This window comes from Lygodium microphyllum, chromosome 23 (genome assembly GCF_053477565.2).
Source record: "Lygodium microphyllum isolate KBCC chromosome 23, Lygodium_microphyllum_v1.1.10, whole genome shotgun sequence".
Classification (NCBI taxonomy): Eukaryota; Viridiplantae; Streptophyta; class Polypodiopsida; order Schizaeales; family Lygodiaceae; genus Lygodium; species Lygodium microphyllum.
Window position 1 is genome coordinate 69,355,208 of NC_141157.1, and position 16,991 is coordinate 69,372,198.

Consider the following 16,991-nt stretch of genomic DNA (forward strand, 5'->3'; position numbering starts at 1 on the left):
ATTATTTCTTCTAGATGATAATAATGATGTGCGTTCTTACACCCTTTAATAATAATGTCTACATGCTAGATTGAGACTTTGAAAGAATATATTAGTTGCAAACTTCTATTATATTCCAAAATTTCAATTTTGATGCTCATTTTTAGTATTATACATATCATAATATTATTGTGTTGCATTCTTCAACAATAACGCTAAAATTGAGTGCAACCATAGAAGACTAACCGGCATAAAATTGTTGACAAACTACAAAACAAGATTGCAAAATTGAGATGACTAAAAGTAGATATTTTCACAAGATTGCTCCTTGTTATGTCCAAAAAATATTTTGATTGCATGATAGTTGATGACTTCAATGCCAATTGTGAAATAAGTTCAATGCTATCATGTTGCCTTCTTCAACAATAACACTAAAATTGAGTGCAGCCATAAAACACAAGCATAAATTTGTTGACAAACCACCAAACAATGACTATTAAGTTGTTTTCACGAGGTTGTTCCTTGTGATTTGTCCCAAAAATATTAGGGACATACCATGGCTTTGATTGCACACTGGTTAAGGACTTCAATGCCAATTGTGAAATAAATTTGAATGCTATGACAAAGAGAGGCATATTTCTATTTCAAATCAACCAATCATCTTCAAGTAAAAAGAGTGTACACTAGGCTGTTAGCTGCATGATTATCAATGATGTCTAAGTGGACTTCGTGATTGGGTACATGAATAAAGTTATTGCTTATGTAGAATAGTTAATTATCTAAAACATAAACTAGCTGTGGCGACGAAGGGATGAAGCCGTCAATATTCTGGATCAAGAAACAATTTAAGATGATATTTAATGTTTGAACAGTTAATTCATCACCTTGTAGGTGTAAAACTGCAACACTATTGACTCCTACAAAATAAATGAGTCATTTGATGTAAATCTTTGAATAATATTGCGTGCAATTATGATTTATACAATCAAGGTGCATTTGCCACAAAATATACATATATGTAAAACAAATTTGGAAGTCTTATAATCAAGGTGCATTGCCAAAAAAATACATATATGTAAGACAAATTTGGAAGTTTATAGGCGCCATATTTTCCACTTCAATTTGAAATTTCCATCACACCTGAATAGCCACATGTATGTCAACCTAATTTATGCTTAAGAAAATAATTGTTTTTAAGTTGAGTGTCCTTTCGACATTGTACTAGTCATGTATAAATAAAAGGAGGAAGAAAATACAAGTTTGTATCCTTTCCACATTGTACAAGTCATGGAGAAATGAAATGAGGAAGGAATACAAGTCATGGTTAAAAAGTAGGATTAATTTCATTCCTTATGGAAACACTGCCTGCTTATAAAACCAAGAGTATAAGAGACTCAAGAATAAGCTAATTCTCACTTTGCATTATTTACATTTCCCGTTACATATGGTTTGGACTTCTTAGAAGTTGCAAACTGTTACAAAACTTCAAAACTGGGGATATCCCTGTTTGTATGCATGTAAACCTTGCATACAGATGCCTAAAACAATCTATATGGGGGTATACAAGCATTTTAGTAATATATTCATCAATGGCCTCCATGTAACAATCCCGTTTCCTTCGGTCAGCATTTCGCTACCAAAAATTTTGGGATATCCTTGCTTACATAGAAGTAAAGCTTGGGTGTGCATGTCTATGAGAGTCTGCAAAGGTACGGACAAGGCGTTTTAAAGTGCGTCCACCCTCACCTTCCATATAACCACCACAACTGTTCCTGTCAGGATTTGACAATTTCCTGTTACAGTACTCCAAAGTGGCAGTCTGTAGTGCTTTCAACCAAGAGGCAACTAATTCTTCAGCTTCACCTGGCTTCAAGTATTCTGCTGGCAAGGCCTGCACCTGCAAAACAAGATGACACTTTTTTAAATGTCAGATATTTTACAAATTGGCTAGGCCATTTGTAGATGAATCAGATTTAGTTGCCTTAGCATCCTGTATCAAACCATACTGTCTGTACATGATGGTGAAACCATCTTGGTGATGTATTTCAAGAATTTGGCATAAAAGTTACGCTCATGCAGAGAGGCTGGCTATATTCAAGTTCATGTCAGAGCATATAACTTCGATCCAAGAAGTGAGCTAATTCAAAAATCATATTGGACAGTACAACACTGCACTGAAGATTTCTGTTCCCAAAGGAAATGTTCTCAACAGGTATTTACTGTTAGTATGGTTAGTTTACCAAGTGACACTATCATGTATACACTCCCATCTGTCTACTTGTAGCGTGTTGCGCATGTTGCACATCAGGTTTTGCCTTGTTACCATTGTGTATTCATCTTATTAACTTAAGTGACATTGCTATTTTAGCTCCAAACATGTGCTTGATCATTTGTAGTCCAAAATAACCAAGGCAACTTTTTATTTGGTACTAATAGCGTACCGTACCTGATAAAATCTTAAGGTACCAATTAGTACCATATTTTATCATACTGTACCGTATCATATTCGACAACCCTGCAGGTAACCCAGGCAGTAAGATTATTTTCACTTTGCAAAGCCTATTTAAAGGCAAGGATATACGAGGGTGCCCTATTCTAGGTAAAGGGCTTTCTTTAAATGCTTCCTCCTAATTTCTAAATATGCATCTCTGGTGGAGGCAAGACCAAAGAAACAAATAACATACTCTCATGGAAGCATTGAGCTGAAGCATAAGACCTCATTTTGTAGTCGTGTAAATACATAAATAATTGACTGAGGAGCCTGTGCAGTGCGGATTTAGTTCATCACACAAGCCTATTAAAGAACACTCCAAGCCAGAGAACACAAGAAATGTGTAGAAAGAAATACAGATTGCTATCTCATGGAAGATGATTAAAATAGTTTTGATTGACGACCTGCAATGCGGATTTATAAGAATGAGAATGGAATCATTCCTTTGCAATACGCCCTGTAAGGTCAATACAAGAAAGATAGAGCTATCCTTTGTTGTGGGAGTCCGAATGCAAAGTCCATAAAGGCAACACAAAATGATAGAACCAGACTTTAATGTCTTGAGAATCTGTCAACTTCTCCTACACTAGAAAGTACAGATTAAATGCCATGGACTATCATTTGGTTTATTTCAACATTAAGATGTAGTCAACTTCTCCTACACTAGAATGCAGAGATTAAATGCTGTGGACTATCATTTGGTTTATTTTGACATTAAGATGTAGTCATGGCATTGATCTACAGGATACGTCAGCAGAGTTTCTCTCTAAGATCTGGATGATCTCGTTGGAAATGGGAAATTACAGGGTGACCCTGACTGCATAGGAGAAGAGATGATTTTCTTCATACATGGGACTTCACACATTCTTCCATCTAGAGATGCATGGTCTGGCATTATAGACCTCCTGATTGGCTTTTCACACAGCCCCTGTATTAGACCTTCTCTTGCTATCTCATGATGTGGCAGTGCTGTCCTATACGAGGCTAGTATTGTATTATTTTTAACTTAGTTTCCCTGAACTGAGGTGCTAAAATTTCTCTTTTCTTGGAAAAGGCTGAGATTAAACACCTGACCCTAAGAAAAGAAAATAATCAAGGGGGAAAAAGGACCATGTAATTATATCACATTCATACTACCAGGATAGTTCTTAACAAAATAACATCCATACCGCATTTATAAGCCAGGAGTGCATGGAGCTCCAGCCAAGACTGGTCTTCCAGTTTGTTCTGTTGCTGAGGTGGCAGACAGTTGCCAACTGCTGAAGGATTGTTGCAGCTTTATGTACCTGGATGCCATGTTACAAAAGAGAGCTCAGATAAATTAAAAAATAAATATTCTCTAAGACCCTGAATTCATGTTCAAACATCAAGCTTCATGTTTCCAAGAATATTGAAGTAGGCCCTCATGTGGTTTGTCTTGTACATTACATCATAGACCACAGTGATGCACCAGAATTACCTTTATGCTGTTTTTAGAAACAAATAGAACTTCTATAAGCAATTTTAGATCCTCAAACTGGAAGTTTTCACTCCCAACCATACTCGCAGTCATTGGAGTGTGAAAGGCATGAACTATGTTTGCAATTGTACCTCTTAGGACAGTCATATAACATTCATGGAATGAATCCTGATGTGGATGAAGCCAGACATTTATGCATGCATTTGGACATGAATGAATTTCTGCTGTGTTCTTTACAGGACTCTTCAATCTTTGAAACTATAGCCCAATCTGCCATGCAGCTATACTGATAGTGATCTCCCAACCAGTGCCAAAACCACGCAAAGAGTCACGACTGATATTACAGGACTGGGGACCTCATAATGGAAGGATCTCATTCCTGGCAGGTCAACAGACTGGTGGAGTGGCTACCTCATAACACTTAATGCCAATTGCCATGCTTGCCGGAGCTAGCCAGCCACCAATTATACTGCTACCATAAGCCAGTAGCCCAAAGAAGAGAACAAACCTGTGACAGTGCCAATTGGTCCACAATCTCCTGCAAAAGCTTCATTGAGTTTCCTATGACATCGCTGACAGTGTGTAGGCGGTCATTGAAATCAAATTTAGCACTACTTGCAGATCACCAGATATTTCACTTCTCTTAGCTCTTCTTGGATGGTGGATTACCTGTCAATTAATGGTACTGTGTGTGGTGCTGACTTTAGCTGCACTCGGAGGGCAGTCAGTCACTGTGCAATCATGTTGCTAGCTGTCTCATGAAGGAAGCAACTGGAATGCAGCTTAGGTGGCATACGATGGCTGCTAGTGGTATAGCCTTTTTATTGTATGTTGCACAAACTGTGGTGGAATCTTTGAGTCTCTGGTGAAATTTACACCCATCATTTGCAGATCCCTCCAACGCTTATTTTCAATGAAAGGCCCCTTGAAGCTAACTGAATAATTTTATGTTGGACATATCCTTCCTGGAGTTCAAACCCTGGTTAACTCAATCCTAAACTTTCTAATGCTTTGAGGAAGCAGCTCCTGAACCAGCCCTAAACATTGCTCTTGCACATTGTTTGCTCATAACAAGAAATTGAAGTCACACGGGTTTCCTAATCACTACATAAGCCAATCCTGAATTGTGAATCCTCCATTATTGGAGTGCCAAATCTGCCCTGAGACCACAATGCTTAGCAATTCCATTATAGCTCACCACCAGACAGAAAAGTTGAATTGTATTTTGACTAGCATTATTTCAGCCAAGGTACCCGTGTAAAATTCATCTGTGTGAGTTGTAGAAACACTTATTTTCCTGCTAGTATCAGAAGTCCTGCTTAGTCTAGAGAGCTCGTATCAGATCCCTGTGGGTATGATGCATCTTTCCCTGGTGATTACTGCCAAACTTTTGGCGATTAAGGGTACCTTCTCATGAAAAGAAAATTCTATTCAAGGCACCTTAGCAATAAGGCTGTTATTTTTAAATCATGCATGATTTCTGGTCTGAGCATATTCTTGACTGTTAAGTTTTCCTGACTCAATTATATTGTACACTTGCAATAACTTCAGAACTTCAGAAGAGGTTTGAAACATATTACTAGAGAAGTTACAGGATCAGAGTGAAATTTTTGAAGTACAGAAAACACTTACTCTTGTCATTGCTGAGACACCAAGCAATGCGTGCAAAATTCCAGAGACACAACTTTCTCCACATTGCAAAAAAATCGCCAGAAACATGCCAGTCAAAGATGTGTCACTTATGTATGTTCCTGATTCTATCATAGAGGAAGATCCAACTTCCAAAAAACCTGTGGAATAAAGTTTTAAATAAGTGTTACAGCAATTACAATACAAAAGCACTGCTCTATGTAAATATATTTGAAGAGCATTCAAAAGAAAGCTTAATTGTGTGAATTGTGCAAGTTAAATACTCTCTCCATAGAAGTTCCACTGTGATTTTAGCTTGGTAACAGTCCAAGTCTATGGGGACTGTCCTCGCTTTGTGCTTCTTTACATCTTGCTAGTTCTGGATTTATTGTTCTTTGTGAATTTGCTTTAAAATTATTGTAGATTACTTTGAGCTGCAAATTTTGTTTCTCTGTGAGTACCTTGGCCTTGTCAGTCAAACAGTCTGTCACTGTAACTGGGGGGAGAAATTTGTTTGAGAAAGATAGGCTTCAAGTTGTTTATGGTCTGTGCCTCATGTTGCATCGAACGTATTAAACCAAGTTCTAGCTATGCCTGTCAGACTTAATCCCAGGGCTCTGGCCATGTTGGTAAATGAAAGAATTCTAAGGTCAGATCTTTACTTGAATTGGTCCACACAGTCGTAAGCATCCCCTATGCCACTAAACTTGTCCATTTCCTCGACAACAATTGGGACTTGACCTGCTTTATTTTCTGAAGGGGCTGTATTGTGTAGGGTTGAATTTTCCATTCACCGTCATCACTGCTTTCTCAAATTATGCTCTGAGGGTGAGTTAAGCTAATGAGGAGAACACCAGGTTTGTGAAGTTTCTACAATCATACCCTCAGTGCCAGATGGATGATTGGGGGTGAGTTAAGCTAATGAGAAGGACACCAGGTTTGTGAAGTTTCTACAATCATACCCTCAGTGCCAGATGGACGATTAGGGGGTGAGTTAAGCTAATGAGGACACAAAGGAGGCATGCACTATCTACAAACCCCATGCGGGTTTCACTTTATGGACCACTAGACTAGTTACTATTTTAAGCCTGTGCACTACAGATTATCCCTAGAGAGTGGCTAGCCTCCGAGATTTCTATTCTCTATGCTTATTTCATTCATTATTTAAGATTCTTGTTATTTCTATTTTACCTGTTGATATTTAGCATTGATAGGGTAGACTCTTCTTTTCTATTTTCTTTTCTGAAGAAGCTATGTTGTGTAGGGTTGGATTTTTCCATTTCCTGAAAATCACTGTTTTTTCATATTATGGTTAATTACCTATGCAGCAGACATTTTAGGGTTTCATCATCACGATGTCAAACTTTGGTGTGTGCAAAAGGCCTGAGGTTGCATATCTGTGAGGTTTCATGCAGACTTGTGAATGAAGAGGTCTTTTTGTCAATGAGGAAGGCAAGTCCCCTTCATTGACAAATTACCTTTCTCTTAGTTGACAAATGAGTTTTCTTTTTGGTCACATAGGCTTCAATATTTTTTGCCCTGGAGATTCTTTCCTTCCATTCTTTGATCCTAACTTTTTGTTCTCCCTCTCTTGCCCATTTTTCCTGCCTCTGTCCAAAGCTTGCCCACTATATCCTCCCACTTGTATATAGGTGAGATGTAGAGGGGAGCCAGGGATCATAGATGCTGACTGTCAAAAGTAAGAATTTTTGGTTGAGCTTATTGTTGGGGAACTTGTTCCAAGCTAGAAGCCATAAATCAAGCCTTTGCTTTGTAAACGGGAGAAGATCAGACTAGAGTTGCGGAAGGTGCTCGCCAGCACAATCCACACATTCTAGGATAAAGGTCCAATCTCATTTGGGAAGACATTCTCAAAAGTGGTTCACACAACAAGAATGGTTTGCTTTTCTTGATCTTCTTCAAGACATGGAGCTGCTCTTATTTTCTTGACATCTCCAAAAAGTTTAGAGACAGATCAGAGTCTTAGAGGAAGAATTTCATGATACAACCTGTCTCTTAGGGGTTGCCCGTGAGAGGAGAATGGAAATCTCACACCTGGTTACGGATGAGATATCCTCCTTGTGATAATGGTCACTCATAGGCAGAGGATCATTTTGGCTAGCTAATTGTGCTCAAAGTGGTAGATAGATCCCCATCCAGTGACATAGGAGGGTTGAAGATTGGGCAGGGCATATCCAAGGAGGTCATGGCAAACATTGGTGTGGATCTAGGAGAATGGTTTGGAGGGAACCCTTCTTGATGAGGCTTCCTGACATTCACTCTTTCTACTACACAAGCCTAGTATCAAGACAACGTAGTAGCTTCCAACATGGACCTACAGGCCCCAGGGCATTGCCCAGCCATTCCTTCCAGACCAAATTTGAGGGTGAATTTCTACTATCATACACTCAGAACCAGATGGACAATGAGAGGGTGAGTTAAGCTAATGCGGAAGATGCAAAGGAGGCATACTGTCCATGTATAGACCCCATGGGGATTTCACTTTATAGACCACTAGACTGGTTACTTTTTAAAGCCTGTGTGCTACAGATTCTCCTGAGAGAGTGGACAGCCTGCGAGATTTCTATTCTTTATTCTCATTCATTCATTATTTAAGATTCTTGTTATTTCTACTTTACCTGTTGATGTTTGACATTGACAAGGTAGAATCTTCTTTTCTTATAAAGCAATAAAGAGCTTATGTGCAAAAAAAACCATGAATGCTTATAATCAAGTCTTTTGCAGATTCATGATCTATGATGTTCAGTCTACAATGTCATTTTGATCATGAGGTAGCTTATGTTCATATCCCCAATGAAGTTAGGAGAAAATATGATTAGATATTTCACATGATGTAGCAGATATGGTCTTGCCTAATCATCCTATATCATCTCATCGTCATGCCAAACTGTCCTATACCATCCTGATGCAATCTGCAGATGATAAGGTCCTCAAAAAAAAAAAGGTTTTACTATAATTACACTAAAAACTGTATAGAGTAAACCATACAAAGAAACCTAGAAACAAAACAGGAAGTTGAGTTGTTCACACGTACGAGACATGTAGGACATAGCAGCTAGGGCTGCTCCTCGATGCATAGCTGTGCAACAAATGGTTGCCTTCCTTAATGATGTCTCAATTAGTGGGCTTGCAGCAACTATGACCTCCTGTGTCAGAGAAATACAATGTAATATGTGTACAATATGGTGACTTTTTCAAACTAGAAGTTCTATAAATTAGTGGCCCTCCTTGTTTATGTTGTGTTTACCTTTGGGCAGCAAGATAGAAAAGTAGATGTAAAACTCATGTAAGCCTCAACAATATCTGGCTCCTGGTCACAAGCATAAGATGAATTCATGGAAGAAACGATATCTGCTGCTGTAAATGCATTCAAGGTGCTGATGAACAATGAACCCAACTCTTCCTTGTGCCCAAATTCTTCCAGTGCCACCACAGCTAAGATTGACACCATAGAAGAATGATGAGTAACATGAACATCTAAGAAATCAGCAGTTTAAATTATTTACTCTTCCTTGACAAACCCAAGCATAATTGCAAAATACACTAATGTGCCGTTTGATACATTTCATTTGTAAGTGAAACAAGAAAACTGAGCTTTTCCTCTTCTACTATGATCTACCCTCTGCTTTTTCTCAGGATCCAGATCAAGAAGACTAATTTGAAATCTAAGGACGTGAACTTGTGACACAAACTAATACCAGGACAAGGGGGCCAGTACGAAGTTTGACCACCTGTACTGTTTCAACTTTCACATTACACCCAAAATGAAGTGACTTTGTCTCTCTTGTCCTTTTACACTACAAACATATGAATTGTCTTTACACCCCTTTGTGGGGCACCTTGGTTTGGGGTCTTGGCTGCTCTTCTACACTATAAGTTTCATATCCAACTTCCTTCAGCATGTGGCAATAATTGCAAACCCAATGGCGCCATAAGTTCTTAGCACATTCACTAGCTGTTGATTTACCTTGTCACAGAAAAAATAAGTGGATGAAGATGTTGGTTTCTCGACAAGCATCTTGAAGGTGTACTTTCCATCGGAATGCAGACATGCAAGTTTGGGCTAGGTTGGATAGATGGCATGGGCTGAGCACCTATAAGTATGATTCATTCACATGTAGCAGGTGCAGTTCTGATCATTCTCAGTTATGGTTTATATTATGCTTTGGAATTCAAGTAAATGATCTGGCATTGGCTCATTAAAATATGTTGAACAGCCGTTACTTGCACAAATGATGGACTTGCTTCAATGTTCAGAGAAGCAATAACACCACATCAGATTCATCCACATATTGAGATGGACCTTGCCAAGAATCAATTTGCTGCATGAATGCAAGAAGTTCTATGAGTACACTAACTAGTATATGGGTGATTAAGGGAACAAACGGAACTTGCAACCTAAAACCTTGGCATCCCGTGTAATATATTTTTATTTTGTTGAAGAGCTATCCACTTCGGTTTACGAAATATGCTGCCCAGCTGGTAATGGCTCCAAGCTATGGTTTCTCGATGAATACTGACTCACAAACCATTTCTGGCAATCACATTTAACATGGCAAACAAATCTGCCTGTAAACCCTAAAGTATAGCAGCCAACTCGTCCATGCTTTGAAGTCAAATCCTTATTGCATATCCTTCAGAATCAGCATAGCTTTGCTCCTTGACTCTACCAACTGCTGTTCTCACCAAAACAACTTTTCACGTAACAAAACTGTTACAATTGGTCTGTATCATGCACGAAACCCGTGCACGCATCTTCAAATACAACCACCGAAAGATTTGCACAGCAGCAAATTGACCTATTCTCCTCTAGAACTGATGCCTACCAACAAATAGGCTTACTGCAACATCCAACCCTAATCAGCTCTGCTAAGCACATTGATAGTAGAAGAGAAAGATGGCACCTAGCCCTGATCACATCCAACAGCCAACTCCATGCTAGAAAAGACGATGACAGCCAAATGTTAATCTGAATCAGCAAGATGATGCTGTCCCAGCTGCCAGATTACTATCCAGCTGGTCACAATGCCGCTTTGGATGATCATGATGCTATAGCATCAGGTCACAACGCTCTCCCTTAGCTGTCCTAGCTTGGATGTGACTCCAAATGGGAAGAAACACTCCAATATGGCAATTTGCACTTTCTCAAACTGATATCCAAAAATCCATGCTGATCTTTGAAGTATTTAATTATTAATGGCCTGCCCAAACTATCAATTTTGCTAACCCAAACATTACATTTTAATGGGCTGCCCAAACTTTGGGCCAAAAATTTAAACTTTAAAGGCCCTGCCCAAACTTTCACATTAAGGTTCTGACCATTCTTTCAGCACTTAATATGAAAGTTTCACCTTTGACCTTTGGCAATTACCTATTGCAAGGTCCTGCGCATGTCTTGCAATGCTAATGCAAAATCCTTCATGCCCAAAGCTAGGAGCGAATTGACATGCCAGTGACAGCTAACATATAAAAAGAAGGCAATAGCAAGGTTCAATAGAGGGAAATGTTACATTATGTATACATGCTTGGCTTTTAGAGGCTGAATTTACAGCATATGAGCTGAATACAGCCAAATCAGCTTATGCTAGCTGCAATCACCTAATAGGTACTTGCAATGGCCTAACCTTTGAATTCTTTCATGAACTTCAGCATAGTTTAAAGGATAATTTGCCATGGATGATTTTCAAAAGAGCATGGAATATCAGAATAACCCATCCATGTGGAAAGCAAGGTTGGTCAAAATCATTCCCTATAAAGCTGAAGCATTGACAACTGAACAAGTGGAATCACATGACCTTGATGCCTCTTCTTTATAAGCTAGCTTACAATAATGCTCGTGTTTACTTGAAAAAATGTTGCACATATGATTGTGCGCTTAACACTACCGCTTCAAAATTCATTCCCAGATGGCTAGTGGAAATGTAGCCAATATATTTATGCAAGTAAATATTTCGTATCTGAAATGATGAATAAAACAGGTTACCGTTTCTAGCTCATTCTTTGACTGTGTACAATTGAATTCTCAATGCATAACATGTAATAGATTGTTTGATGCTTGGACTCTTGGTAAATTCCAAGGCAGGGGTATCGTTTGGGTGCTTTATTTTGTAAGCCTTTGCCACATCCACCCTGAGTATTACATATGCAATGGTTAAAATACAAAAGAATGTCAAAGGTGTTACCAGATGTGTTTTTCCAAGCATATGATTAACATGTGATTTAACTCCTAGCTCTCTGGGGCCTGGGCAGGTGAGACTATCAATTGTGGGCTGCTTGGGATAGCATAGACTTGCTGTCTAGAGTTGTGTGTACTTTCTCCCCTTCGTGGACACTAGGGTCATTGTTAGCAGCTTTGTTGCTAGTGCTTTCAGTTTTGTGCAGTTTGGCACAAGAAACGGACAGTTTTTCTCTCTTTTGTGTGTGTGTGTTGTATGTGGACCAGGGCTGAGACAACATCGTGCAGACTCATTTTAAGTCTTTGACACGTGATAGCCAAAGATTTGGTCAGTTTTGGAGTCTGTTAGTCATAGTTGGTGCGACCAGCTTGTGGTTTAGTAAGCAGGCAGGGCTGGACTAATAGGTCAAGAGCAGGTACAAGATGCTGGTTACGCTCTGCTAATGGCTGAAATCCAAGGTTTCAGAGCAAAATCTGGTTCTTTGTACTTAGTATGAATGGCTCTAGAAGTATTGAGGCAATAGTGCAAGAGGCGCTGAGCTTTGGGGCCAATATGTGTTTTGAGTCTTTGTGCAAGAGCTGTTTAGCTTCCCTGTGTTAATTGTTTTCTTTCTAACTTCATGATCAAGGTTAAGTGCTTTACAGATTAAGTTTATGCTCATTGACCTTAGGGTTTCCTAAAGAAGGGTTTCATGGTTCTGCAGCTAGGACATCTCAAGGGGGTGAGTCCATGGTTGCTCAAGTGCAAACACTAAAATATGATCTCAGCAACATGTATTTTAGATGCATCAAGTAGTTGCCATTGGGTGTGGGTCCCACAAGATGGCCATACATAGAAATGTCATACATGGAGTGGGTAAATTGTAAAAGAAACATAAAGGAAAAAACAAATTGATGTAAGTTGAGTGCACGTTGGTTGCATTGAGTGGATCCATGTTTGCATTGAATGCTTGCTTATGAAGAAACATCTAAGGAAAATACTAGTTGATGTAAGTTGAGTGCACGTTAGTTGCGTTGAGTGGATCCATGTTTGCATTGAATGCTTACTTATGTTCATTGTGAATCATCCACATGGAACTTTTGGGATGGCCTTGAGCATAAGTCTTGTAAAGCAGCCATTAAGGGCGATTAAGGCATCTAGTGGAGCATAGAGCTCGCGAAAACATTCATGTATGGTATGTGGATTCATGAATGCTTTTGTTTTTGGCTAACATTGTTAAATTGTTACCAATTGGTTTTTGAACTTTCCTACAGGTTTTACATGAAGAAGCAAGGGACTAAATCACAATGATGTGATAGAGTCAGCCAATTGTGCAAGACGATTGCTTCTTTGCAAAGGCACAACTGAGGGCATAAGTTATTGTCATAAGAGGTGTCTTTCCTTCGTGATCCTTTGCCATGCTTTTTGGGTGCATTTAAGGATGTTGCCATCTTGCGTGGTGTTTGGCAATTATATGCAACTGCAAATATGGTCATGGAAGGCTCACAAGTTAGCGCAATGGCAATATGACAGGACTGCCATTCCACAGTCAGTTACAACTTACTAGAACCCATTTGCTCATGAATTTGTAGGCTTTAGTCATGGAGTTGAGTTGGGGCTTTTGCAGTTGGTGGGCTGTTGTCTACACCTTAACTCTTGATTCTAGGTGTGAGTTCTGAAGCAAGTCACATGACCAATGTTGGAATGGGTCAATCGCACTATGGCACCCTAGCATGCTTGGACCTCTAGGACACACACATATGTTGAGTTGAATAGCCTTCATGTATGCCTACAATGCAAGTTACTTTTTTGCGAAATTCAACTCTTGGGCAAGGTGCTGCATTAGCTAGAAAAGGCAATAATTTTCAGTTAGTCATTCAAGGTCAGCAAGCTATTCTGCCGCCATCTCAGCATCCATGATACTTGGGCAGGTAGTGTAGTGTTTCAAGCTAAGGTCGCCCATGTTTTGGTTACCTAAGGTCTGCTTGGGATCCACATTGTTGGTATACAGAGTTGGGATGCAAGGGACATAAGACAATGTGTTTGGAGGCATTTGGCCCGATGCACGAAATAAAATATATGGGAACTTTGACTTGTATTAAGGTTTTCCAAGTGGAATGGATAGCAAGTTGCATGACATTACAGGTATGCAAGGTGTACAAGTAACTCTAGCTAGTCCTTGAAACCATGTTGCCCTTGTGCAAAAAGCTAGCATGGTACCATGTCATCTTGCTCTTCCTCTAACTTGGGATCCCTCCATAACCATGCAGATAATAAGCTGAGAGAAGTCTTTGTTGTCCAATATGATGCAAGCAGGAATAGCTGATTCTCCTACTTTGATGCAAGATGGGCAAGTGGTGACATAAGAGAGGATAGTTATGTAGATATCTACGAACAATTGTTTAAAGGGTAGTAACTTGTGTGCTATCTGTGCACCATAGATCAGGAATGGGGATGTGTTCCAATATAGTGGAATGTTCCACTCCCATTCCCCTTGTAGGAAATCAGCTGGCAAGGAATGAAAAGAAAGAGATCTCTCTTATTTTTTCCACCTTAGAGTGGATCATTTTTGGTTGTGCTCCTCGACGCTTTGGCTTGATTTTCAAGCAACATCTCCCTTTTTTTTTCGTGAAGATAACTAAATTAGATGGTGAATATTTACATCAAACCATCAGGTCAACATTCTTTCTGTATCTCTTACTTTCTATTACATCAGACCATCAGGTCAGAATACTCTGTCTCTCTCACTTTCTATGTAACTAATATTTACATGAGGCTTGCAGGCTCTTAGAACAACTAGAACCTATTACATGAACAATACTAATAGATCACACAGAAGGAACAGCTGGAGTAGAGCGAACAATTGCTAGCCAGGAAGCAGCAATATCCGGAAGAAGCAGGTCCGCTGACATCATAGAGGAGATTTGCCATAACACTATTCCACGCACAGGGGGCCACATGCCAATGGATGCCCAATACTGAATCAAAAATACAGGCATTGCGGGTACGCCATACATGCCACAAGGCTGTCCATCTAAGGAAATGAAATAGGCAGGAACAATCTGAACTCAAGGAGGGCATAGAGGAGATATTTCCTATAATCCATGAGTGAACTGATAGGCAGTGCTGAGTCACTGCGGACCACACACGGAAATGAAATTCCAGATCTGTTGCGCAACAGGGCAGGAGACAAAGAGGTGAAGCAATGTTTCATCACATGTAATGCAGAAAACACAACACCCAGCAGAGATATTTCGGGCACAGAGCACTTCTCCCGTTGGAAGATCCCCAATGAGCAGCCACCACATGAACAGTTTTCCCTGATACGGGACCGTAGACTTCCAAAGCTGGATAAATCTTTCCCACCACTTCTTTTTACTGTTCCTACGATGCCATAACCTATTCACTTTCCCCATGACACATCTCTTGGCTTCCACCATCTGATGAGATATCTGATTAGCTGCCTTTTTCCCAAAATCATCAGGAAGCACAAACATCCAGTCACATGAAGGATCCAATGGCTATAATGCAGGCAAAGGAAAGAACCTCTGAAGGCTGTCTAGTATGGACGACCAAATGTCCCTGTATCCACGAGGCACCCTAAAGTACTGACGAATATGCCTAAAGGAATAAAGATGGGGCTGCCTAGGAATAACACCATCACGGACTGTCTTCAACCCCAACCTAGCCATCCGATTGAGCTTGTCTCGCTGCAAATCTTTTTGTGGCCAATCCAACAACCTTGAGAAAGCCAATATTTCTCCTTGCAACGAATTTTCCTCTTTACGAATATCCGAGGGATGCCAAACTACAGAACAAACCATCTCCTGCCAGGAAGCTATCAAATGAGAAGGGAGAAAAGACTGGAGACCTTTAAAGGCCTCGTAGAATTAAGCGCATGCCACCAGGAAGCACGAATAACCGTGCTACCATGAGAGATGCCAATCTTTTCTATGAAGAATTTGGCAATGTCTGACCAAGGATGGCACTGAATACATAGACTCTGCAACAGGGATAGCCTCAAAGCGGCCATATGCAAACTGACATCTAGCAAAGCTGCACCCCCCATCCTTTTTACAGTGGTCATATGCTGCCAAGAGATCCATACCTACCCCAAATGATTGCCTTTCTTTTTCCAGAGCATAAATCTAATAGGCTGAACCAAATCCAAAATGGACTTCTTAGTCCAAGGAGGCAATGGCAGAAAGAATGAGATCATACTGATCATAATGCATTGAGCCACTTTTAGTCTAACATGTAGTGGCAACTCTGGGATTTCCAATACATCAACTTGTCACGAATTCGAGAGGCCATCCAATCCAGCAAGGCTCGGGGAGCAACCTCCACATCAATAGGATATCCCAAGTGTCTGGTTGTATTACCCCTTGTGATCACAATTCCATTCCAACCCAAGGCTTGCAGATCATTCTAAGTACAGGAGAGAAGGGTGGATTTCTGAGTATTAATGTGAAGACCCGATGCCAAAGCAAAAAGATTCCAAGCCACCATTGCCCGATTAACATTAATACGATCCGCCTTAAGAAACATAAAAGAATCATCTGCCAAAGATTGACCCACAAGCTGATCACTGCCGGGAAGAGTTGAGCCAACTATCTCACCTTGAGCTGCCAAAATATCCAGTAATGAGAGCATGGGGTGAGTTACTAAAGCAAACATCAAAGGGCTGAGAGGACAGCCTTGCCGAAGGGACCGAGATAAGATAATTTCCTCCGTAATCCCTCCATTAAGAGCAATATGGGCCACAACACCCTGACTAATGGTATCAACTAGAGAAATCATACAGGGCCCAAAACCCATTGTAGACATTAATTGCCGCAAGAAAGACCAGCTGACATAATCAAATGCCTTCTCAATATCCAACTGAAATATAACCACCTGCTTGGTAGAAGCTTGGCATAGTCAATTCTGAGTTGAACATTCAAAATGTTGTGCATTATATTCCGACCTTTAATAAAATCGTATTGACGTGGATGAATGAGGTGTGAAAAAACATTATGCAATCTCTTGGCAATAATTTTGGAGAAGATTTTATATAACGATCCCATAACAGAAATGGGTCTCCATTGTTTTAAAGATGTCGGAGAGGGAACCTTGGGCAAGATCTCTTTTTTTTCGTAAATTGGGCAAAATCTCTCTCTCTCTCTCTCTCTTGCCGTCTCTCTCTCTCTCTCTCTCTCTCTCTCTCTCTCTCTCTCTCTCTCTCTGTGGGACTTTTGAAACGGTAGCTTCACTGGGA

At 39.9% G+C, this 16,991-nt stretch overlaps 1 protein-coding gene across 2 annotated transcripts in view; it reads right to left on the reverse strand.

Moving 5' to 3' along the window:
- Positions 1-1,355: 1,355 nt before the first annotated feature.
- LOC148016305 (ARM repeat superfamily protein) overlaps positions 1,356-16,991 on the reverse strand; it is a 178,421-nt gene continuing 162,785 nt past the window's right edge. Inside the window, exons 20-24 of one of the 2 annotated variants that reach the window (XM_087664734.1) lie at positions 8,827-9,014; positions 8,614-8,725; positions 5,562-5,719; positions 3,640-3,756; positions 1,356-1,876 (exon numbers count right to left, since the gene is read on the reverse strand). In XM_087664734.1, coding sequence (XP_087520860.1) covers positions 1,640-1,876; positions 3,640-3,756; positions 5,562-5,719; positions 8,614-8,725; positions 8,827-9,014 — 812 coding nt within the window. In that variant the 3' untranslated portion in view covers positions 1,356-1,639. The remainder of the gene's footprint in view (positions 1,877-3,639; positions 3,757-5,561; positions 5,720-8,613; positions 8,726-8,826; positions 9,015-16,991) is intronic. The other variant, XM_087664735.1, reaches the window with a different exon arrangement.